A 26486-nucleotide genomic window follows, 5' to 3' on the forward strand; every position below is an offset into this window, starting at 1 on the left:
CATGTCTAATCGATGGGTTTGTCGGTGGAAACAAGATGGCGGTTCTGACAAGACCGCCAACATATTTACTCGAATAGATGTCAAAATTAACCCTCATCGAGCGTTTTGTTCGCGACCTGCATGTATTTCATGCATCATGAAGACCAGGAAGATGTTCTATAGTAGGGATTGACGAAGCCACGACCGTTACTAAAGTCACCGTGATGTGCGAGAGCTATGCCCGCTCGCTGCTGCGTGTGTCGGTGGCGCAGATCTGCCAAGCGTTGGGCTGGGATGCGGTGCAGCTCACCGCCTGCGACCTGCTTTCCGATGTTATGCACAGATATATCCAGCAGTTGGCCAGGGGTTGTCATCGATATTCGGAGCTCTGTAAGTACTGTATTTCTGAAATGTCTACTTGAAGTGAAAGTGATCTGGCTAGGTATTGAGTCACGTTGTTTATTCCCGGCTCTGTGACTAAGCAACCCCTCCAACCGAGGCCTAACGTTAGTGCTAATAATATACCTTTTCAGTAAAGATAACCAAGTTGCTAACCAACTATGTTATTTAGCCACATTATGTAATCAATGACCAGACTTAGTTATGTTTGCGAGTATACATTTTCTAAGTATTGCATGTATGTAGCTGTTTAGTTAGCTTAATTGTGTATGTTTTGGCCATGTGTATTTGTGTTTCTCTAAAACCGGTCATGCTGTGTCCGACATGGTTAGCGCAGATGTCAACACAGGGGAGTGTTCAACATGGCAGAGAAGGAAAACAGTGTGGTATCTCATTTAGAATGGCTTTTAAGAAAATACTGTCCTATAAATATAGTAGGTTTGTCAATAATTGCACAGGATGAAATTACAGAAAAGCAACTATTTGCTGAAGACCTAACAGCTAATGGTTTAGGATATCTTCATTTTTGCTCAATCAAACCATGATTTAAGAAAGAGGATGATCTGTATGACAAAGGAAATACTGTATGCAGACAAGTCCTGGCATGATATGATCCTTGTTGTCCATTCAGTCTCACCCCTTGGGTTTGACCCTTAGGAAGATGCATGTAAAAGAAGACCTTTCGGTGTGATGTCTCATGCATTCTCCTGTCTGTTCCTAGATGGGAGAACAGACCCAGTGCTGGATGACGTAGGCCAGGCATTTAGGCTGCTGGGGGTGAGTCTATCTGAGCTGGAGGACTATGTCCACAACCTGGAGCCCGTAGGGTTCGCCCAGCAGACGCCCCTCTTCCCCCTCAGCAAGAACAACATGCTGCAGTTCCCTCAGCCTGGAGTGGGGGTCCGGGGGGACGCAGAGGAGAGGAAGGACTACATTCCAGATTATATGCCACCTTTGGTCTCACTACAGGAAGGTAAGGCTGTAGCATTGTGTGTGTGTTACACAACCTACCTCTATGGAGAACAGCTGTGCATGGAGAATGTTGTGAGATAGGGAGTGATGGGGAGAGTATGCTTCTGTATTTGTGTGTTTATGAGGTTTTGTCAAACAGATCATGTTTTTATCTTTGACCTTTAATTCAATGCCAGTCAGACTCTGGAAGATTGAGTGATTTTGATTTAACTCAGTATTATCTCTCTCTCAACTGCAGAAGAGGAGGAAGCCCTTGGTGACATGGGCACCTCTGCTGAGGCCATGCAGGTCCCGCTGGACGATACCGACGAGGATATGGATGACGACGAGGCGGTGAACGATGAGAACCACCCTGTGAAGAGACACCTGGACAGCCCCGACGCAGCCATGGGTATGATGCCCACCTCCAAGAGGCCTCGCATGCACCCCGGCTTCAGCCCCGACTGGAGTATGGAGCCCAGGGAGCCCCTCACCTCTCTCAACCCCCAGCGTGTTCCTCCAGGCATGATGGCCTCCCACTCGCACGACAGCCTGGGTTCAATGTCTCTGTCCCCTGAGACACCTGGGCCTCCAACGTCGTTCAGACCCCAGCCGGTGACCCCCGGGAGACACTCGGATCATAAGTCACATGGCAGTCAAGGCCGCAAAGGGCCCAAAGGTTCATCCCCCGGCAGGCCACGGACTAAGTCCACCAAGGGGGTCAACGCTGGTGGGGCTATGTCAGGCAGCCCCATCCGCTCGCCCAAATCTTCCAAGGAAAGGAAAAAGTCCCCTTGTCGTAACAAGAGCCCTAAAAGTCCCAAGAGCCCCAAAATAGGCTCTGGAGCCAAGTCTGGGTCTCACCCCCAGGGCAAGTCGGAGGCTCAGGCCCTTGGCCTACAGAGGCTGCCCCTGTCAGCCCTCAGTGAGAGGATGGGGAAGGAGAATATCCACGTGCAGAGCCTGGAGGACCACGAGCTTGCAGGTTTCGTCTCTAGTAAACTCGTCGAACCTGGCACAGACAACGCCGATATCGACGACTCCATCGACACTGTGATCGCCAGGGCATGCGCCGAGCGGGAGCCCGACCCCTTCGCCTTCTCGTCGGGCTGCGAGTCGGAGAACGATGGCTTCTCCTCTCCCCGGAGGCTCACTATCATGGAGCCAGGAGGAATGCCTAAGCTCTCACTGGGAGCCAACAGCATGGCTAAAGACCTGTCCACGCCATTACACCTCAACGCAGGTAGCGGCCCCGGGAACTGGACCATGGACGACTCCATCAATGAGGTCATACGCAAGGTAAACCAGGGGGATCCCTCGGCAGGACAACCCCAGGACGAATCGTACCTCTCCTCAGCGTCCGCCTCACCCCCGACGCCGGAGCCCCTCCTCAAGATGTACCAGGAGAAGAACAAACTCATCTCCTCGACTGACATCAAGAAGAAACTGAAGAAGGAGCTGAAGACAAAGATGAAGAAGAAGGAGAAAGGAGAGAAACCGAAAGATAAAGAGAGGGATAAGGACAGGGGGAAGATGAAAGAGAAGAACAAGGATAAGAACAGGGACAAGAGCAAAGATTCTTTCTCCAAAGAGGCCAAGATGCCATGGAAGGACCTTGGAAACAAGGACGACCTCAGGGAACACTTCCAGGGTCAGATGATAGGGTTTGGCAGTCCGGAGGGCTCCATGATCAAGATCAAATCCCGCGCTGGAGGGGATGGCAGCGGCAAGAAGGAGAAGGACAAACACAAAGACAAGAAGAAAGACAAGGAGAAGAGCAAGAAGGACAAAGACAAGCGGGAGAAGGGCAAGGACAGGCAGAAGATATCCTCCCTCACCCCGTTCAGTTTGGGTGACATGCCTGTCCTGTTCAGCCCGTCGACGTGTCTCCGCATCCCCTCGATGTTGCCCCCTCTTCCCCCCATCCTCCAGGACAAGGATGTGAAGAGCAAGGAGAAGGACAAGAAGAAAGACAAGAAGGAGAAGAAGAAGAAGAAAGATAAAGACAAGGAAAAGGAGAGGGAGAAGGAGAGAGAGAAAGAGGAGAAGAAGAAAGAGAAGGAGAAGCGAGAGAAGGAAAAAGAGAAGATCAGACTAGAAAAGGTAACTTGTCTTTTCCCAGTATTGGTTTGTAGTGTAGCGTTTTATAAAACATTAGTAAAGCATCTTACGCACACACACACACACACAATAACACGTTGCTCCTTCTTTTTCCCACTGTTCCAGGTGAGGGTGGAGACTCCAGTGACTGTCCCGTCTCCTGTCATCCCCAGGCTGACCCTGAGGGTGGGGGCTGGACAGGACAAAATGTAAGTTTCTCAATTCAAATCAATACAACTTTAAGTCCATTTACAGTTCATTCAGAAAGTATTAAGACCCCTTGACCTTTTTCACATTTTGTTACGTTACAGCCTTATTCTAAAATGTATTAAATAAAAATATATCCTCATCAGTCTACACACAATACCCCATAGTGACAAAGCGAAAACAGGTTTTTAATATATATATTTTTAAACAGCAATCAATTCAAATTTATTGGTCATACACGTGTTTAGCAGATGTTGCGAGCGTAGTGAAATGCTTGTGCTTCTAGCTCCGACAGTGCAGTAATATCAACAAGTAATATCTAACAGTTTCACAACATATACTCCAAAATACACCTAAATATAAGTAATGAATGGATTAAGAATATATATACATATATGTCAGAGCGGCATTGGACAGTACCAGTCAAAAGTTTGGACACACCTAGTCATTCAAGGGTTTTTCTTTATTTTTACTGTTTTCTACATTGTAGAATAATAGTGAAGACATCAAAACTATGAAATAACTCAAATGGAATCATGTAGTAACCAAAAAAGTGTTAAACAAATCAAAATATATTTTAGATTCTTCAATGTAGCCACCCTTTGCCTTGATGACAGCTTTGCACATTCTTGGCATTCTCTCAACCAGCTTCACCTGGAATGCTTTTCCAACAGTCTTGAAGGAGTTCCCACATATGCTGAGCACTACAAAGGGAAACCCAGCCGTGAGCTGCCCAGTGACGCAAGCCTACCGGATGAGCTAAATGCCTTTTATGCTCGCTTCGAGACAAGCAACACTGAAGTATGGATGAGGGCACCAGCAGTTCAGGACGACTATGTGATCACTCTCTCCGTAGCCAATGTGAGCGAGACTTGGCATGGGTCCCCAGATCCTCAAAAGGTTCTACAGCTGCACCATCGAGAGCATCCTGACCGGTTGCATCAACTCCTGGTATGGCAACTACTCAGGGGTAGTGCGTATGGCCCAGTACATCACTGGGGCCAAGCTTCCTGACATCCAGGACCTATATAATAGGTGGCGTCAGAGGAAGGCCCAAAAAATAGTCTAAGACTCCAGTCATCCAAGTCATAGACTGTTCTCTTTGCTACCGCACGGTAAGCGGTACCGGATCGCCAAGTCTAGGAACCAAAAGGCTCCTTCTCAGCTTCTACACCCAAGCCATAAGACTGCTGAACAATTAATTAAATGGCCACCCGGACTATTTACATTGTTATCAATGTAAATAGTTTCTCTTTTTCTCCCCTTTGTTTTTACACTGCTGCTACTCGCTGTTTATTATCTATGCATAGTCACTTTAGAAATTACCTCGACTAACCTGTAAACCCGCACATTGACTCGGTACCGGTAGCCTCATTATTATGTTATTTTCTTGTTACTTTTTTACTTTACAAAAATACTTTTAGTTAATTTAGTAAATATTTTCTTAGCTCTTTCTTGAACTGCGTTGTTGGTTAAGGGCTTGTAAGTATGTATTTCATGGTCTCCACCTGTTGTATTCGGCGCATGGACTTGTTGGCTGCTTTTCCTTCACTCTGCGGTCCAACTTATCCTAAACCATCTCAATTGGGTTAAATTCAGGTGATTGTGGAGGCCAGATCATCGCTGCAGAATGCTGTGGTAGCCATGCTTGTTAAGTGTGCCTTGAATTCTAAATAAATCACAGACAGTGTCACCAGCAAAGCACCATCACACCTCCTCCATGCTTCACGGTGGGAACCACACATGCGGAGATCATGCGTTCACCTACTCTGCGTCTCACAAAAACACAGCGGTTGGAACCAAAAATCTAAAAATTGGACTCTTCAGACCAAAGGACAGATATCCACCTGTCTAATGTCCATTGCTCGTGTTTCTTGGCCCAAGCAAGTCTCTTCTTATTATTGGTGTCCTTTAGTAGTGGTTTCTTTGCAGCAATTTGACCATGAAGGCCTGATTCACACAGTCTCCTCTGAACAGTTGTTATTGAGATGTGTCTGTTACTTGAACTCTGTAGCATTTATTTGGGGTGAAATCTGAGGCTGGTAACTCTAATGAACGTATCCTCTGCAGCAGAGGTAACTCTGGGTCTTCCATTCCTGTGGTGGTCTTCATGAGAGCCAGTTTCATCATAGCGCTTGATGGTTTTTGCGACTGCACTTGAAGAAACGTTCAAAGTTCTTGACATTTTCCGTATTGACTGACCTTCATGTCTTAAAGTAATGATGGACTGTTTCTCTTTGCTTATTTGAGCTGTTATTGCCATAATATGGACTTTGTCTTTTACCAGATAGGGCTATCTTCTGTATACCATCCCTACCTTGTCACAACACAACTGATTGGCTCAAACGCATTAAGAAGGAAAGACATTCCACAAATGAACTTTTAAGAAGGCACACGTGTTAATTGAAATGTATTCCAGGTGACTACCTCATAAAGCTGTTTGAGAGAATGCCAAGTGTGTGCAAAGCTGTCATCAAGGCAAAGGGGGAAAACTTTGAAGAATCTCAAATAAAAAATATATTTTGATTTGTTTAACACTTTTGGTTACTACGTGATTCCATATGTGTTATTTCATAGTTTTGATGTCTTCACTATTATTCTACAATGTAAAGATAAACCCTGGAATGAGTAGGTGTGTCCAAACTATTGACTGGTGTATGTAGGTAAATCTGTTTTATGTGGCACTATTTCTATGCTGCCCGTTCTTAAGTTACGTTTTTGTCTTTTACTTTTGATTTTGTACACCAGCTTCAAACATTTGAAAATACAATATTTTTTGGTGTTTGAAAATAGATTTCACAGCGGTTTAGATGGTACAATGATTATCTACACTATACATTGCTTGTTTTGTCACAAATTGAAATTAAGCGAACTATTAGAATTTTAGTAACCAGGAAATGCTGAGCAATTTCTACATATTGCACCTTTAACTTAATTTGGCTGCGGCATTCAGCTGCATCAAACATGTATAGCACACACTGACACAGGAATAATTATACATAGATGTACAAAACAAGTGCTGTGGCTGGTCCTATGTGGTTCAGGGACTCTTATTTTGACCCGCATGAAGTCATTTCTCATTGGCTCTGTTCTGATGTCTCTCTTTCTCTTCTTCTCTCGCTCTCTCTCTCTCGCCTTCCCTCTTTTTCGCTCTTTCTGCCTATCTCCAGAGTTATCAGCAAGGTGGTCGTGAATTCCGAGCCGCTGCCACCGCCTAAGATGCCAGCTCCCAAGACCCCCGCCACCAAATCTGGACCCGGCAATCGCCTTCAGCTGCCGCCACCTCCTCCAATCCTCCCTCCAATACCCTCGTTGGCACCTCCTGCATCCCATCTTCCCCCTGACAGCCCTCCCCCTGCCATGCTGTCCCCCGCATCCTCCGGCAAAACATGTGTACGCAGCGTGGTCACTGAAACTGTCAAGACATATGTGGTGAGTGCCACCGCACTTTATTACTCATGTATCTCTCCTGACTATTCTGTCTTCCTGAGGGACCCCCTTAATCACTCATATACATCTCATTTTTAACATTTTTATTTCACCTTTATTTAACCAGGTAGGCCAGTTGTGAACAAGTTCTCATTTACAACTGCGACCTGGCCCAAGATAAAGCAAAGCAGTGCGACACAAACAACAATACAGAGTTACACATGTGATAAACAAACGTACAGTCAATAACACAATAGACAAATATACATACAGAGTGTGCAAGTGTAGTAAGATTAGGGAGGTAAGGCAATAAATAGGCCATAGTGGCGAAATAATTCAAACTTAGCAATTAAAACACTGGAGTGATAGATGTGTAGAAGATGAATGTGCAAGTAGAGATACCAGGGTGAAAAGGAGCAATATATGTATGTATATATTAGGATGAAGTATTTTAGTGGGCTGTTTAGAGATGGGCTGTGTACAGCTGTAATGATCTGTAATCTGCTCTGACAGCTGATGCTTAAAGTCAGTGAGGGAGATATACGTTTCCATGTCTTTCTACTCCTATGTGTTTTGAAATATGTTTTTATTGAAGAAGCACAACTGCAGCATGCATAGTCTTGAGCATGTTCTCCATTGCTCCGGATAGTAACAGGTCATGGATATACACTGTGTATACCAAACATTAGGAACACCTCATTAATATCGAGTTGAACCCCTTTAGCCCTCAGAACAGCCTCAATTCATCGGGGCTCTACAAGGTGTCAGAAGCATTCCACGTCAATGCTGGATCAAGTTGACTCCAATGCTTCCCACAGTTGTGTCAAGTTGGCTGGATGTCCTTTGGGTGATGGACCATTCTTGATACACACTGGAAACTGTTGAGCAGCGTTGCAGTTCATGACACAAATTGCCTGGCACTTACTACCACACCCCGTTCAAAGGCACTTAAATCGGTTGTCTTGCCCATTCACCCTCTGATTGGCACACACTAGACAATCCATGTCTCAATTGTCTCAAGGCTTAAAAATCATTCTTAACCCGTCTCCTCCCCTTCATCTACACAAATTGAACTGGATTTAAGAAGTGACATCAAGAAGGGATCATAACATTCGCCTGAATTCACCTGGGGAAGAGCAGATGTTCCTAATGTTTTGTACACTCGGTGTACATTGGCCCTACATAATAAACACCTGAATTCACCTGGGGAAGAGCAGATGCTCCTAATGTTTTGTACACTCGGTGTACATTGGCCCTACATAATAAACACCTGAATTCACCTGGGGAAGAGCAGATGTTCCTAATGTTTTGTACACTCGGTGTACATTGGCCCTACATAATAAACACCTGAATTCACCTGGGGAAGAGCAGATGTTCCTAATGTTTTGTACACTCGGTGTACATTGGCCCTACATAATAAACACCTGAATTCACCTGGGAAAGAGCAGATGTTCCTAATGTTTTGTACACTCGGTGTACATTGGCCCTACATAATAAACACCTGAATTCACCTGGGGAAGAGCAGATGTTCCTAATGTTTTGTACACTCGGTGTACATTGGCCCTACATAATAAACACCTGAATTCACCTGGGGAAGAGCAGATGTTCCTAATGTTTTGTACACTCGGTGTACATTGGCCCTACATAATAAACACCTGAATTCACCTGGGGAAGAGCAGATGTTCCTAATGTTTTGTACACTCGGTGTACATTGGCCCTACATAATAAACACCTGAATTCACCTGGGGAAGAGCAGATGTTCCTAATGTTTTGTACACTCGGTGTACATTGGCATACATAATAAACACCTGAATTCACCTGGGGAAGAGCAGATGTTCCTAATGTTTTGTACACTCGGTGTACATTGGCCCTACATAATAAACACCTGAATTCACCTGGGGAAGAGCAGATGTTCCTAATGTTTTGTACACTCGGTGTACATTGGCATACATAATAAACACGTTTATTTTATGTGATGCATATTCTTATTGTACTCCTGATTGTCTTGTTGCTAATGTTGTTTCCCCTGTAGGTCCGTGATGAGTGGGGAAACAAGGTCTGGATCTGTCCTGGTTGTAACAAGCCTGACGACGGTAGTCCCATGATTGGCTGTGATGACTGTGATGACTGGTACCACTGGTAAGAGAGGTTTGGATTCATTAATCCAGCCATTAATTCATTTATTTATTCATTTGTTAATTTGTTTGTTCATCCATCCATTGATTTAATTCATATATTTGTTTATTCATTCATTCATTTACTGTAAAACCATAGTGAGGAACATTGACTAGTTATTACTGTAGAACCATAGTGAGGAACATTGACTAGTTATTACTGTAAAACCATAGTGAGGAACATTGACTAGTTATTACTGTAAAACCATAGTGAGGAACATTGACTAGTTATTACTGTAGAACCATAATGAGGAACATTGACTAGTTATTGCTGTAAAACCATAGTGAGGAACATTGACAAGTTGGAACATTGACTTGTTGTAACCTAAAGAATACAACTTATGCTACACTGTGGAAAGCTGATCTACTCTTACTATGAATCTCTATTTGATCATTCCATCTTCCCTCCTTTTTATCACTCACTGATTCCGTCTTTCTCCCCCCAGGCCTTGTGTCGGGATGGTCTCGGCCCCTCCCGAGGACCAGCAGTGGTTCTGTGTGAAGTGTGCCGGAAAGAAAAAGGACAAAAAACACAAGAAGAGGAAACACAAAGTGCATTGAGAGAGACTATGCAAAACAAAGCTCACTTAGGACTGTTCATTTGCTGGACTGATTGCTTCTTCAAGCCATCCTCTTGGGACACTGCTGTAAACAAAGAAAGAAAGAAAAGTGGAAAAACATAACAGATGAGACATTCACACCTCCTGATGACTTTAGTGAATGACATGATGAGCCAATGATATGATAGCGCCCGTGTATGACTGTAGGAAACAAAGAAATACAGACTCTTTAACCAGCACATGTCCAACCGCCATTCTGTGGGTTCCATGGTTACTACGCTTCCTTCCCCTCCCTTCTGTAAAGTGTTTTGGGGAGGGGGGTGCTTTTAAGGCTGCGTCCCGGTTTTCTACCCTTCTGTCAGTGTGCACTAGCACTCCACATCACAGTCCCTTTCATGGATTGAACAATCTCTTGGAGTGTGCACTTGCAAGTGCACACTTGGGTAGATAATCGGGACGCAGCCTCTGTTGATGTGAGAGCCCAGTGTTCAGGAAGGAATGTTCAGGTGCTCTGATGTTGTCACGGAGATTATGCTTTTCAATCATCATGGCTTCAAACAGATAATTGTTGAGTTCAATGTTGTCAAAGAGAACAGGGTATAGAGAGAAGTCTACATTCATCCATCCTCATATTATTATTGTTGTTTACCTTAGTATTGTCATAGCCTGGTCCCAGATCTGTGTGTGCTCTTGCCAATTCCGATGGCTATTGTCTTGAGTTGGAGACAGCAAGACAACACATCTGGGAACCAGGCTAGTATTGTCACATAAAATAAGGTCAATAATATCAAACTGAATGACAGATTCAGATTCTACCTGTTTAAAATTCCCCCTCTCGGTTTTCTGCTGCAGTATCCTTAAATGTGTAATGTATACTCCCCTACGTATTTATTGAGAAAGTGAAGCTTAAACTTTTAGTGGCTCTATGCTCCAGCATTTTGGATTTGAGATCAAATATTTTATATGCGGTGACTACACAATGTCCTGTTTTATTTGAGGGTATTTTCATACATATCTGTTATACCGTTTAGAAATTAATGCACTTTATGTATCTAGTCCGCCCATTTGAATGTCGACAAATTCACTTATAGTGTATTACATTTACTCAAAAGTTGATTATTTGTTCCCATATTTTTAGCACACAATGACTACATAACGCTTGTGACTCTACAAGCGAGTTGGATGCATTTGCAGTTTGTTTTGGCTGTGTTTCTGATCATGTTGTGTCCAATAGAAAGCTATGGTAAATAATGTATTGTGTCAATTTGGAGTCACTTTTATTGTAAATAAGAATAGAATATTTTAGATTCATGTGGATGCTACCATGATTACGGATAATCATGACTTGAATCGTGAATAATGATGAGTGAGAAAGTTATATTCACAAAGATCATGCCCCTAAAACATGCAAACCTCTAACCATTAACAAAAACAGGTTAGCATTTTTATAAGGTGTTATGATATTTATGCCTCTAACTTTCTCACTCATCATTATTCACGATTCATTCAGAACTATCTGTAATCATGGTAGCATCCACATTCATGTAGTTCAGAAAACATTCTATTCTTATTTACAATAAAAGAGACTCCAAAATTACACAATGTTGTTTACCATTCATTTAATTTCTATTGGGCACAACATAATCTGTAACACAAACTAAACAAACTGCAAATGCATCCAACAGGTTTGTAGAGTCACAAACTTGATGTAGTCATTGTGTGCTAGGAATATGGGACTAAATACTAATCTTTTGACTAAATGTAACATACTATAAGTTAATTTGTCCAAATACTGTACTTGTAATGACAACTTCAAATGGGGGGACTAAATGCATTAATTTCTAAACGGTATAACAGATATGTATGAAAATAGGACATTCTGTAGTCACCGCATATAAAATATTTGATCTCAAATCCAAAATGCTGGAGTTTAGAGCCAAATTGAAAAGTTTTAGCTTCCCTGTCCAAATAAATACGTAGGGGGTTGTATATAAAGGTGACTGCCTTTGTGTGTAAATACCAACTTCCAACCAAGCCACATGCATTTTGTTCTTAGGACTTTTATTCTAATTTGTTAAATCCATTTCCAGATTATTGGTTTTTAACTTAAATGAATTTCTGTAATTTATGGTTATTTTTTCAAGTAAGTTTTTGTATTTTTATTTTTCATATAGATTGTCTTCCAATCAGTTAAACAGTAGCTGTGCTCATTGTAAAGGTATCTAATTTTGCTGATATTTCATATATTAAAGCCTAACAGTGTTAACTACACAAATGTCATTACTCTTTCCATTTTTTAGGATGGCAGTTGGTCATCTTCATCTGTACCCAAGTTCTCTGTACGTATCTGTCCTTGTTTCCATGATTCAGGTTCATATCCCACTTCTATCTTCCATTGTGATTTTTTTTTTTTTACATTGATTGTTCTGTGTGCAATTCTCACCCTTTTACCCTAAGATACTTTTGTCTTAGTTTATTTTGTTTTGATGCTTTTAATTCATGAAAATACAGTGGAAATATTTTAACAAAACCGAAGTTGAATTTGTTAAATTAATCTGAAATGTTTGGATAAAGAAGCAGTGTCATTTTTTTTTTGCTGTCATTTGGATTTGAATTGTCTGAGGAGTATGGAGTCATACAGCCCAAAATAAGTAGTTTCCTCTCCCTTGTCCACAGTCCCCTTCCATAAGGAGTTGGCAAGAGATTTAACAGACTGGCACCCAGAAGTCTAGTGGATAATATTCAAGAAACACCTCATGTTGATTGCTCAAATGGAGCCTACTAGAATGTTCAAGAATCCAGCGCAGAGCGTTTACTTAGTCTAAAGCCTAGTGTAAACGTTCCAGTAATACTTTACTTAAAGCTGACAGGTAAAATGCTTTATTATTTGCTGAAGACATGTATGATCCTTCATAATGTCTTTATAAGACTTAAAAATCAGCAGCATACCACCTTGCATACCACTGCTGGCTTTCTTCTGAAGCTAAGCAGGGTTGGTCCTGGTCAGTTCCTGGATGGGAGACCGGATGCTGCTGGAAGTGGTGTTGGAGGGCCAGTAGGAGGCACTCTTTCCTCTGGTCTAAAAAAAAAAAATATCGTAATGCCCCGGGGCAGTGATTGGGGACACTGCCCTGTGTAGGGTGCCGTCTTTCGGATGGGACATTAAACGGGTGTCCTGACTCTCTGAGGTCATTAAAGATCCCATGGCACTTATTGTAAGAGTAGGGGTGTTAACCCCGGTGTCCTGGCTAAATTCCCAATCTGGCCCTCAAACCATCACGGTCACCTAATAAACCCCAGTTTACAATTGGCTCATTCATCCCCCTCCTCTCCCCTGTAACTATTCCCCAGGTTGTTGCTGTAAATGACAATGTGTTCTCAGTCAACTTACCTGGTAAAATAAAGGATAAATAAAAAATATAAAAAATCCAAGGGTAGGTAGAATGTTAAAGAAGTAATGTCTTCCTGGTGTTGTAATACACAGTATTTAGTCAATTTAAAGGTCTGTCAGGCACTATGCAGCACAGTTATGTTCCATTACACAGCAATTCTTCAAATTTTGCATTTCTCCGTATGACCACATGGTGTCATTCTTAATGCAGGTACTGGCAGGCTTCTTCACATGCCATGACATTGAGTGTGGTGCTCTTATCCAATGTTGGATTATGGGGCGTGAAGAAGTGGAATTCATTTTGTGCACAGAATGCTGTAGAAACCATGTGGAACGTCTCTGAGGAATAGTTTGGCCCCGAGCAGACAAGGTAAAAATCTGTCGTTCTACCCACTGTTCCCCGGGCGCCGTGGATGTCGATTTAAGGCAGCCCCCCGCACCGCTCTGATTCAGACGGGTTGGGTTAAATGTGGAAGACACATTTCAGTTGAATACGTTCAGTTGTACAACTGACTAGGTATCCCCCTTTCACTTTCTGCAATTTGAACTGTAATTAAAGTCCAGTAGCTTTTGTAGTGTGTCTTCTAGCCCACATGATGCAACAAACCACAGGTGCCATGGGATTACAGTAGACGAGTAAATAGATGTTCTGATTGGACCATAATGAGGCCTATATCATGCAGGGAACTATTTTGTTGATACCCATCTGTCTGTAGGTAAAAATGGCATGTGCTGTTAGCAATGTTTGATTTTGAAAAATGAAAAAAATAATAATAATTGTGCTATCTTGCCAAATCCTATGGTGCTTCACTTCAGAGGTCAAATAACTAGACACGGCCACCCAGTGAATAGGGACTGGGTTTTTGTTTTGCCGTCGTTAATAGGATACATGTTAATGTTACATTTCGCTCTCCAGATCTCTCCTTTTATATACAGTATATAACAGTACCTGTGCCGATAATAGGAATAGCAACACCATGCAAGCAGCGAAATCATCACCATAGTAACAGGCAGCATTTTTTATCTCATGTCTCTCCATGAGTTAGGAGGCAATTGGTTTGTAACTTGCATCGTGATGACATTTAAAACCAGAATCTGTCATCTGTACTCCAATGGGTCTATAATATATTATTAATTGAAACAACCATTGAATAGCTGTAACCATTGCAGATTGCACCTTTAAGGAGATACCTACACTATTCCTTCTGTCTATCTCCCTATTTGTCTGTCTCTGTCTGTCTGTCTTTCTCTCTGCCTGTCTGTCTCTCTGTCAGTCTGTCTCTCTGCCTGTCTGTCGGTCTGTCTGTCTGCTTGGCTGCCTTCCTGTCTCTCTGTCAGTCTGTATGCCTGCCTGTCTGTCACAACCCGGTACATCTCATGCTGGGGGTTTCATTTTGGTCTATTTTAGACTGCTTGAGTCAGATGATGTGGGCTCCAAATCTTGTTGAAATCTTCACAGTAAATTGAAATATTTGGCCAGGCAGAAAGCAGAACTGATGCACTATACTGTCATGCTTGGATTGTGTTGTGTTGTATGGGTGGTGGCTGGGTGGGTGGATAGTGTAGGTGAGTGCTAAAAATGTAATGGCGTATAGAGAATGTTATGAGATAAAGAGTGAAAGTGTGTGTGTGTTTGTGTGTGCCACAGCTGGCCCTTGATGGGAAGAAGACAGTCTTCTGATGTGAAGAAGTCTGAGAGGAAGTGAAACAGGACCTTGGAAAAAGAGAAGTGAAAAGTGTTCTCTTGCAAGATAAGCTCATTTACCAACTGTGCTTTGTACAGATAACTAAAAACGTGTTTTAATGGCGGCTCTCTGCCATCTTCATCAGGTTATACAACACCATGCATTCAATGAACAATACATAGATCATTGAATGTGTAAACATTTCCCTCAAATGCCTTTCTTTATAGAAAGTGTGGTATGCTCAGATGTGCTTATAAAAAGCCAGGAAGCATTATACAGTATGTGCAGGGTTTAAGTCAAGTCACTGTTACAGAAAGTGTAAACAGAGGGAGAGAGAGAGAGAGACCGAGAGAGAGAAAGTGGTGTAAACAAGTTTGGCATTTGAAATTGAACTGGACTTATACGAGCTCTTCCCTGCTAACGTAAGAATAATATCAATGTCGAGCATATCCTTTCTTACAAGCAAACCGTTTCCTCTCCTGTGTGACATGTGAGACCTTAGGAGATATATTGGAGATGTGTGAGACCTACAGGGAGATGGCGACGTCAGCAGAAACAAGGTTATAGGAATGGTTGTGACCATCATCTTAGCCAAACGCATCTGATGGTGTTGGGTAGTTAAGATGTCTCTCTCTCTCTCTTCCCCCCCCCCCCCCCCCCCACGCTGTTGGGTGTCAAGTCTCATACATTCACAGCTTGTTGCCAGGTCTTGTTGCCGGGTCATCTGTTCCATCATAAATTGTTTATCTGAGGGTGTTTAGATGAGCCAATTAAAGCTGGTCATCACAGGGCTTGGACTGGAGGTTCTCATAGACATAGTCACTGGCCAGAAACGACTAATACCCTGAACCAATACTCAGAACCAATACCCTGAACCAATACCTACGGATGGAGCTTTCATTTCTACAAAATAATGGATAACAAGACACAGACTGACAGAAGTTTCAGAATCCGTTTTCACAATCAGACCCATGTGAAAGTGCATCCACTAATAGAAAGGGAAAGTGGTACTAGAACAGGCTGCAGCACCCGGCCTCACCCTACTAGAATCTGAAGTCAAATGTCTACTATTTGCTGATGATCTGGTTCTTCTGTCACCAACCAAGGAGGGCCTACAGCAGCACCTAGATATTCTGCACAGATTCTGACAGACCTGGGCCCTGACAGTAAATCTCAGAGACACCAAAATAATGGTGTTCCAAAAAAAGGTCCAGTTGCCAGGACCACAAATACAAATTCCATCTAGACACCGTTGCCCTAGAGCACACCAAAAACTATACATACCTCGATCTAAACATCAGCGTCACAGGTAACTTCCACAAAGCTGTGAACGATCTGAGAGACAAGGCAAGAAAGGCCTACGCCATCAAAAGGAATATCAAATTTGACATACCAATTAGGATCTGGCTAAAAATACTTCAATCAGTTATAGAACCCATTGCCCTTTATGGTTATTAGGTCTGAGGTCCGCTCACCAACCAAGAATTCACAAAATGGGACTCTGCATGCAGAATTCTGCAAAAATATCCTCTGTGTACAACGTAAAACACCAAATAATGCATGCAGAGTAGAGTTAGGCCGATACCCGCTAATTATCAAAATCCAGAAAAGAGCCGTTAAATTCTAGAACCATCTAAAAGGAAGCGATTCCCAAACCTTCCATAACAAAGCCATAACCTACAGCGAGATGAACCTGGAGAAGTGTCCTTTAAGCAAGCTGTTCTTGGGGCTCTGTTCACAAACACAAACAGACCCCACAGAGCCCCAGGACAGCAACACAATTAGACCCAACCAAATCATGAGAAAACAAAAAGATGATTACTTGACACATTGGAAAGAATTAACAAAAGAACTGAGCAAACAAGAATGACATTTGGCCCTAAACAGAGATTACCCAGTGTAACTGTAACTGACCCAAAATTAATGAAAGCTTTGACTGTGTACAGACTCAGTGAGCATAGCCTTGCTATTGAGAAAGGCAGACCTGGCTCTCAAGAGAAGACTGGCTATGTGCACACTGCTCACAACATGAGTGGAAGCTGAGCTGCACATCCTAACCTGCCAAATGTATGACCATAATAGAGACATATTTCCCTCAGATTACACAGACCCACAAAGAATAAAAAAATTAATCACATTTTGATAAACTCCCATATCTGTTGGGTGAAATACCACAGTGTGCAAGATTTGTGACCTGTTGCCACAATAAAGGGGTGACCAGTGAAGAACAAACACCATTGTAAATACAACACATATTTATACTTATTTATTTTCCCTATTTGCACATTATTACAACACTGTATATAGACATAATATGACATTTGAAATGTCTTTATTCTTTTGGAACTTTTGTGAGTGTAATGTTTACTGTAAATGTTTTATTGCTTATTTCACGTTTGCCAAAGCAAGTGAAATAGATAATAAACAATGTCAACATATGTTTCCCATGCCAATGAAGCCCCTTAAATTGAAATTGAATTGAGAGAGAGAGAGAAGAGAGAGAGAGAGGGGAGAGAGAGACTGAAACATGTGTGGTTGACTAACATGATGTGGTTGACTAACGGATGTGGTGGTTGACTAACGGATGTGGTGGTTGACTAACATGATGTGGTTGACTAACGGATGTGGTGGTTGACTAACGGATGTGGTGGTTGACTAACATGATGTGGTTGACTAACGGATGTGGTGGTTGACTAACGGATGTGGTGGTTGACTAACGGATGTGGTGGTTGACTAACGGATGTGGTTGACTAACGGATGTGGTGGTTGACTAACGGATGTGGTTGACTAACGGATGTGGTGGTCGACTAACATGATGTGGTTGACTAACGGATGTGGTGGTTGACTAACGGATGTGGTGGTTGACTAACATGATGTGGTTGACTAACGGATGTGGTGGTTGACTAACGGATGTGGTGATTGACTAACGGATGTGGTGATTGACTAACGGATGTGGTTGACTAACGGATGTGGTTGACTAACGGATGTAGTGGTTGACTAACGGATGTGGTTGACTAACGAATGTGGTGGTTGACTAACGGATGTGGTTGACTAACGGATGTGGTGGTCGACTAACGGATGTGGTGGTCGACTAACGGATGTGGTGGTCGACTAACGGATGTGGTGGTTGACTAACGGATGTTGTTGACTAACGGATGTTCTTGACTTTCCTTTCAGATTATATTGACCTTCTGAAAAGTGTTATCTTTAAAATTGATGTTATTTCCTGAATGATATAATTTCACTGTTTCTTTAATAGATACGGCTTTACTTTCAAAATCCCTTCCATTAGAATCAAGCCTACTGTTGAACGTGACACTTGGATCAGACTATAGATATTACAGTGTTAGAATGTAACATTTGGATCAGAGGTATTTCAGAAAATACTAATGTAAGTTAACTTAGGTCAGGCCAAGAATCCAGGAACTTTAGCTCTCTGCTTCATACATTTTTTTATTTAATTTTTTATTTCACCTTTATTTAACCAGGTAGGCCAGTTGAGAACAAGTTCTCATTTACAACTGCGACCTGGCCAAGATAAAGCAAAGCAGTTTGACACATACAACAACACAGAGTTACATATGGAATAAACAAACATACAGTCAATAATACAGTAGAAAAAGTCTATATACAGTGTGTGCAAATGAAGTAGGATAACGGAGGTAAGGCAATAAATAGGCCTTGGTGGCGAAGTAATTTCAATATAGCAATTAAACACTGGAATGGTAGATGTGCAGAATATGAATGTGCAATTGCCCCTAGCACAGACAGAGTCAGAGGTAGAGAGACAGGCAGACACACAGGCAGAGACACAGGCACACACGCAGGCAGACACACAGGCAGACAGACAGCATCAACACATCACAAAGACTTGCTAGTATTTCCACATCAGCGTTAAATGATTTATGTGGAAACTAAGACTGTAAGAGTAGTGCTGAAACAGGAGGGATTTATGCTCAGATCAGAGGAAGAGAGGATCCCCTTCATCATGTCAGTCTTATCCCTATGATACCCGCCCAGCCTGCATGAAGTGCACACACACTGCACGCACACACACATCCACATGCACTGCATTCAAATCCCTTTCCTACTTAATGTTAGAGAGAGAGAGAGAGAGAGACCTATGGGGGTCGGAGGCCTAGATGTATTTTCTCCTGGGCTCTCGGAGTCAGAGAAGGATATCACAGAGCAAACCTCATTCAAAATGTCATCTTAATGTTGTGGTTAGGCGAAAGCACTAGGTTGTTCCATCGTGTACCTGGAATGAAAGGAGGAGCTAAACACATCAACAGGAACTAATATGATTGCATGTCATTGTCATAATATTTTTTTAACAATGTAGTGTGTAGGTGGATGAGCAATGATGAGTTGCTATGCAAACTAAGGAAATCGAGTTGTAATTTGAAACTACATATGGCTATCAGCAGGAAATGATCGAACTTCTTGCCTGCCATACTCTTCACTTTGATAAATATGACGGCGGATGAGATATGAGTAACTAAATTAGAGTAATAAACAAGTCATTTGAAACTAGGGTATGCCTCTTCATGTGTCACTTCCTGTTGTCAGTTGGGTGATGGCCAATGGCTCCAGGTTCTGGGACAACACTATGTAAATATTTTAGTTCTGGAACCTGTTTGGGTAACATATTGTGTGTGCGTGCGTGTGCGTGAGTGTGTTTGTGTGCATGCTTATCTCATCTGAAGAAGTTGATGAGAGTGCATTTTGACTGGCCAAGTTGCCAGATCTGAGTGTGCTAATAGCCAACTTCTCTAACTCGCGTTGTCATGCCAACTGAACGATCGTTACAGTAGAAGAGACGTTGTCTGTAGTACAAGCACATCTGATGACCATACAGAGATGGTCAAACAGCTAATATGCTACACTGTCAATGGGATATGATCACGTGTGTGTCCCAAAAGGCACCATATTCCCTTTATAGTGCACTACTTTTGGCCGGAGCCCTATGGGATTAGAGTCCATTTAGGATGCACACCATGTCTCAATGGGGATATACAGTATTTAATCTAGCAAAAGTATTGCAGAAATTTCTGTTCAGGTCAGGCTCAACATGCGACCTGACAGAGATGGCAAACAAAAGACAAGCATAATCCTTCCTTTATTAAAAGGTACTCATGCTCACCACAGTGTTGGCTTACTGACTAAACATATACGGTATAGGCAGCACACTATCCTTCCCCCCCATCTCTACTCTAGTGTAATAATGACACTGTCTCTCTCTCCCCCATTCTCTCAATGTCTCTATCACACTCTCTGTGTCTCTCCTCTCTCTCTCTGTACCTCTCTCTCTCTCTTCTCCTCCTGTGGCTTATCATCCATCAGTCGAGAGAATCTGGAGAATGTGACATATGCACATCCCCTCCGGTCAGACAGGAGATTATTCAGGAAGTGATGGTATGACTGGATTGGAGATGGGTTTTGGGATAGGAGCCGGGCCCCAATAAATATTTACCGGTGTTAAAGATTTGGTGTTTTCACAGCTTAAATCTTGGGCAAAAGCCTCGCATTTAATTGCATAGTTAGTAGTTAGGAGTTTGATGTTTGAAAATTGGAGTTTGAAAATTGAAATATGTGAACATTTGAAGTTTGACACTTCAGAATACAGTTTATCAACACATAGAAATTCCTTTATCTGTTACAAAAGAGTGTGGAGCTTTTCTTTTTGTATTGATTCCCCTGTTGGACCCAGAGACTGTGGTTGGACCAAACTTCCTGCCACAAGTGCACCTGGGGTTTAGCTTCCATGTATGTGCTTCATCACAACAACACCTGGGTTTGACCTACATTTGACCTGGGTTTGAAGTACATTTATACTGTCTTTTTCCTGTATCCAGGCATCATTCAAAATACATGCAAAACATGAAACAGGGATCGTGCCACAACAACCTGAACCCCAGGACCTGAGTGAAAAACAGATCCAAGGATCCATTGGTAAATTATTCAGAAGTTTCCCCTTCTTTGCCCCATGTATCCCAGTGTGCCAGTAGGAACAAACCAACCCTGTCCAATTTCCTGGACTCTTCCTAATACGGGTGTCAATTAGTGGAAGAGTGCTACTGTGGCCGCAGCTTTGCAGCCTGCGAACCAGGCTGCCGCGGGCGGCACAATGCATTAGCCCACGATGAGCTGTCAAAAAGGATTATTTCAGCTACGCCAGTTAGCGAAGGGGGTGCTCTACTGCACTAAACCAGAGGAGGAGAGAAAGAGAGGGGGTGGGGGGAGCGGGAGAGAGACACAGAGAGAGAGACAGAGAGAGAGAGAGAGAAATAGGCTACCCGGAGAGAGGGAGAAAGAGTGAGAAGAAGAGAAGTGGCCATTTAAACACACACAATAAGTTGGATTTTTCTGGAAGAGCACCGTGCGATGTTGGAACACTCGTCGGATCTAGCCCTGGTGCAGAGCTTGTATGTTAACAGCATGCGCTGTCCCCCCTCTGCCTCCGCCGCTGGTGTCCCCGTCAGGAATGAGGACCTAGGATCTCTGAGGTACGTCCGTAGGGTTGGTTGGATGTTGGATTGGCCCCTAGTTCATTCAGAAGGAATCAGATCTAAACTGACTGGCTCTTGTTGTAGTTGTGGTTGTAGTTGGAGCTATAGTCAGTGATTGTAATGCTTCTTTGTTCCTGTGGTGGTGGATAATGGCTATTGTTATAGGATGGATTCATTGTTTGCCGTATTCATTCCCATTCCATGGTGGGTTAGGGTAGATTTATGATGTGTATGTTTTTCACTGAAAGAAAAAGAGACACAATCTAACTTGTGATCTGGGGGAAAATCTCCCCTCCTGCCCAAAAATCCATCTTTAAGAAACAGACAGACCTGATCAGGACGCACCTATTAGTCCTATTGATTGAAGTTATCATCAAATCAATTGTGTAAAAAAAACATATTATCTGATTTAAAAACCAAAGAATTGTGTATTCAATACTAATGTATTAACAGCATCTAAATTAAAGGACGTCCCTTCTGAAGGTCAACGGTCACCCAGAAATGAAAATAAATGGAAGAAAAATAAATGGGTCGAAGACAAAAATAGGTGCGACTCTCGTTCACAGTTAAAAACTGAAGAAATGGGGCTCTGTCAGTCAGGCTGTCGGTGACGCAAACAGAATTCCACCTCCTGAAAATGACAGAGGCCACTGGAAAGTACAGGGCATAGTTTCTGAGAACAAGTTCATCCATCCTGTCTCTAACGCCTCTAGTCAAAATCAGCATAAGCTCTGAGCTATCTTCTGCAAGGCACAGGACAATTTACATTAGCCAATAAGGAATTTGCATAAGCCAGTACCACAAACCTAAACTCAAACTACTCTGATAAGGTTTGTGTTAACCAACATTACAGCCAGGCTACGACGCTGTGCATTTCTTTTCAGATTAGATTACAAAATTGAGTCATACTCATATCCTCTCCTTCTCCATTTTGAGAGCGCCAGCTTCAGTTGTTTGCCATTCTGCAAATGCTTTCAGAGCTAAGAGAAAGTATGTCAGTCATGCAGGCAGGCAGGCAGTAAGTTTATGGCGACATATACAAACAGACGTGACATAACCCATTTGGGTCGCTCTGTGCAGTTGGCCTATTTTTACTTGACCCGCTCCACCATTGGTTTAGAAGAGGTGCAAATCAAATGCTGGATGAATTGATTCGTAGGGGCTAGGAATAGTCCGGATCGTCCCACATTACAGAGGGATACAATAGAAAAGATGTAAACAAGGAATGCATGGTATGTGTAGGGATTACAATAGGATTATCATAGTAATCATCTGATGGATTAAACATGGGAGGCTAGCACTGAGAGAGGCGGCAACATACTTCCATTGCAACAATAAAACAGTATTTATTTTAATATCTCTGCACAATATGTTCCCTTTATGCCCACAGTAGGCTGCCCAGCAGATCTCCCATGCCAGACTTGACTATATTTAGTACATTTTAGTCATTTAGCAGACACTCTTATCCAGAACGACTTACACGAGCAATTAGAGTTCAGTGCCTTGCTCAAGGCCACATCAACAGATTTTTTTACCTAGTCGGCTCAGGGATTCGAAGCAGTGACCTTTTGGTTACTGGCTCAACTCTCTTAACCGCTGCAATATCCAGACTAACTCGTCGGATTCCACGAGACTACTGTTGAAATGTATCTTCTTTTCTTAATGAGATTTTTGGAGATCTAATAGTATTACTCACAATTATCTGTGTCCAGTATGAAGCAATTTAGAGCTAGTTTCACGAGCCAATGCCAACTAGTGTTAGCGCGATGACTGGAAGTCTATGGGTTTCTGCATATAAATACCCATAGACTTCCAGTCATTGCGCTAACGCTAGTTAGCATTGGCTTGCGAAGCTACCTCTAACTTCCTTCATACTGCACACAGAGACATAAAATGGTATCCACGAGTTCATCTGACTCTGGGGAAGTAGATAAATTACCTCATTACCAAAATCCCAAAGTATCCCTTTAAGGAAGTCTCGAGGTTTTGCTAACCTGAGTTAGAATACCTCATGATAAGTTGCAAACCATACTATTTACCAAGAGAGTTATCTATATTTTTCACAGCTGTCTATTTACCACCACAAACCGATGCTGACACTAAGACCGCACTCAACAAATTTTAAAGGGCCACAAGCAAACAAGAAAATGCACATCCAGAGGTGGCGCTCCAAGTGGCAAGTGATTTTATTGCAGAGAAACTGAAATCGGTCTTACCTCATTTTTACCAGCATGTCACCTGTGCAATTAGAGGCGAAAAACCTCTAGATCACCTTATAATCACGTTCAATACGGAAGTGGTCCAATGAAGCAAATGCTACGCTACAAGACTGTTTTGCTAGCACAGACTGGAATATGTTCAGAGATTCATCAGATAACATTGAGGAGTTTACCACATCAGTCACCAGCTTCTTTAATAAGTACATCGATGATGTTGTCCCCACAGTGACCATATGTACATATCCCAAACAGAAGCCATGGTTTACAGGCAACCAAAAGCTGCGCTAAAGGCTTGACCTGCCGCTTTCAAGGAGCGGAACACTAATCCGGATGCTTATAAGAAATCCCGCTACGACCTCCGATGAGCCAACCAACAGTCAAAACGTCAATACAGGACTAAGATTGAATCCTACTACGCCGGCTCTGACGCTCGGCGGATGTGGTAGGGCTTGCAAACTATCACAGATTACAAAGGGAAACACAGCCGTGAGCTGCCCAATGAAGCGAGCCTACCAGACGAGCTAAATTCCTTCTATGCACGCTTCGAGGCAAGCAACACGGAACCATTCATAAGAGTACCAGCTGTTCTGGGCAACAATGTAAACATTCACAAGGCCGCGGGGCAAGATGGATTACCAGGACATGCGCTGACCAGCTGGCAAGTGTCTTCACTGACATTTTCAACTTCTCCCTGACCCAGTCTGTAATACCTACATGTTTCAAGCAGACCACCATAGTCCTTGTGCCCAAGAACGCCAAGGTAACCTGTCTAAATGACTATCGAGCTGTAGCACTCACATCTGTAGCCATAAAATGCTTTGAAAGGCTGGTTATGGCTCACATCAACACCATCATCCTGCACACCCTGGACCAACTTGAACTCGCATACCCCCCTAACAGATCCACAGATCTCTATTGCACTCCACACTGCCGTCTCCCACCTGGACAAGAGGAACACCTATGTGAGAATGTTGTTCATTACCTACAGCTCAGCATTCAATATCATAGTGCCCTCCAAGCGCATCACTAAGCTCAGGACCCTGGGACTGACCACCTCCCTCTGCAGCTGGATCCTCTACTTCCTGATGGGCTGCCCCCAGGTGGTGAGGGTAGGCAACAACACATCTGCCACGCTGATCCTCAACACGGGGGGGCCCTCAGGGGGCACGACAACAACTCTTTCCCCTCAGAAGGCTGAAAATATTCAGCATGGGCCCTCAGATTCTCAAAATGTTCTACAGCTGCGCCATTAAGTACATCTTGACTGGCTGCATCACCGCTTAGTATGGAAATTGTTTGACATCCAACCGCAAGGTGCTACAGAGGGTAGTGCGTATGGTCCAGTACATCACCGGGGCTGAGCTCCCTGCTATCCAGGACCTCTATACCAGAAGCTGTCAGAGGAAGGCACAAAAACTTTTCAAAGATTCCAGCCACCGAAGTCATAGACTATTCCCTTTGCTACCACACGGCAAGTGGTACAGATGCACCAAGTCTGGAACCAACAGGACCCTAAACAGCTTCTACCCCCAAGCCATATGACTGCTAAATAGTTAGTCTAGGTAGCTATTGGTTAACTATTTAACTATCTGGATTGACCCTTTTTGCACTAACTAACGCTGCTGCTACTGTTTATAATCCATCCGGTTGCCTAGTCACTTAATTCCTACCTTTATGTACATACAGTATTTAACTCAATTGCCTCAGGCTACCAGTACTGAGTCGATGTGCAGGGGTACAAGGTAATTGGGTACATAGCCAAGTTATCGTTACTCATTGTGTATTTATTCCTCGTGTTATAATTTTTCTATAACATCTCCCTTTTTTCTCTCTGTATTGTTGGGAAGGGCCCGTAAGTAAGCATTTCACTGTTAGTTTACACATGTTGTTTATGAAGCATGTGACAAATACAATTTGATTAGATGTATTTGATAATGGTCGATAGGCTGTGTATGTGCCTGCCTGAATGTAACGTACAGTATATGGTACAATAGGTCACATGGTCATATGTACAGTTGAAGTCGGAAGTTTACATACACTTAGGTTGGAGTCATTAAAACTCGTTTTTCAACCACTCCACAAATTTCTTGTCAACAAACTATAGTTTTGGCAAGTCGGTTAGGACATCTACTTTGTGCATGACACAAGTAATTTTCCAACAATTGTTTACAGACAGATTATTTCACTTATAATTCACTGTATCACAATTCCAGTGGGTCAGAAGTTTACATACACTAAGTTGACTGTGCCTTTAAACAGCTTGGAAAATTTCAGAAAATGATGTCATTGCTTTCGAAACTTCTGATAGGCTAATTGACACCATTTGAGTCAATTGGAGGTGCAGCTGTGGATGTATTTCAAGGCCTACCTTCAAAACTCAGTGCCTGTTTGCTTGACATCATGGAAATCTAAAGAAATCAGCCAAGACCTCAGAAAACAATTGTAGACCTCCACAAGTCTGGTTAATCCTTGGGAGCAATTTCCAAACACCTTAAAGTACCACGTTCATCTGTACAAGCAATAGTACGCAAGTATAAACACCATGGGACCACACAGCCGTCATACCGCTCAGGAAGGAGACGCGTACTGTTTCTTAGAGATTAACGTACTTCGGTTTGAAAAGTGCAAATCAATCCCAGAACAACAGCAAAGGACCTTGTGAAGATGCTGGAGGAAACAGGTACAAAATTATCTATATCCACAGTAAAATGAGTCCAATATCGACATAACCTGAAAGGCCGCTCAGAAAGGAAGAAGCCACTGCTCCAAAACCACCATAAAAAAGCCAGACTACGGTTTGCAACTGCACATGGGGACAGAGTTTGTACTTTTTGGAGAAATGTCCTCTGGTCTGATGAAACAAAAATAGAACTGTTTGGCCAT

General features: G+C 42.8%; 1 protein-coding gene across 1 annotated transcript; it reads left to right on the forward strand.

The window, feature by feature from the left end:
* The first annotated feature begins 28 nt into the window (after positions 1-28).
* LOC120066482 (transcription initiation factor TFIID subunit 3-like) lies at positions 29-12068 on the forward strand. Its single transcript, XM_039017881.1, has 7 exons — positions 29-369; positions 1100-1351; positions 1589-3432; positions 3556-3638; positions 6807-7068; positions 9098-9204; positions 9686-12068. The coding sequence occupies exons 1-7, from the start codon at positions 204-206 to the stop codon at positions 9798-9800; spliced, it is 2829 nt and encodes a 942-aa protein (XP_038873809.1). The 5' UTR covers positions 29-203; the 3' UTR covers positions 9801-12068.
* The last annotated feature ends 14418 nt before the right edge of the window (positions 12069-26486 follow it).

The sequence above is a fragment of the Salvelinus namaycush genome, chromosome 21 (assembly GCF_016432855.1).
Source record: "Salvelinus namaycush isolate Seneca chromosome 21, SaNama_1.0, whole genome shotgun sequence".
NCBI lineage: Eukaryota > Metazoa > Chordata > Actinopteri > Salmoniformes > Salmonidae > Salvelinus > Salvelinus namaycush.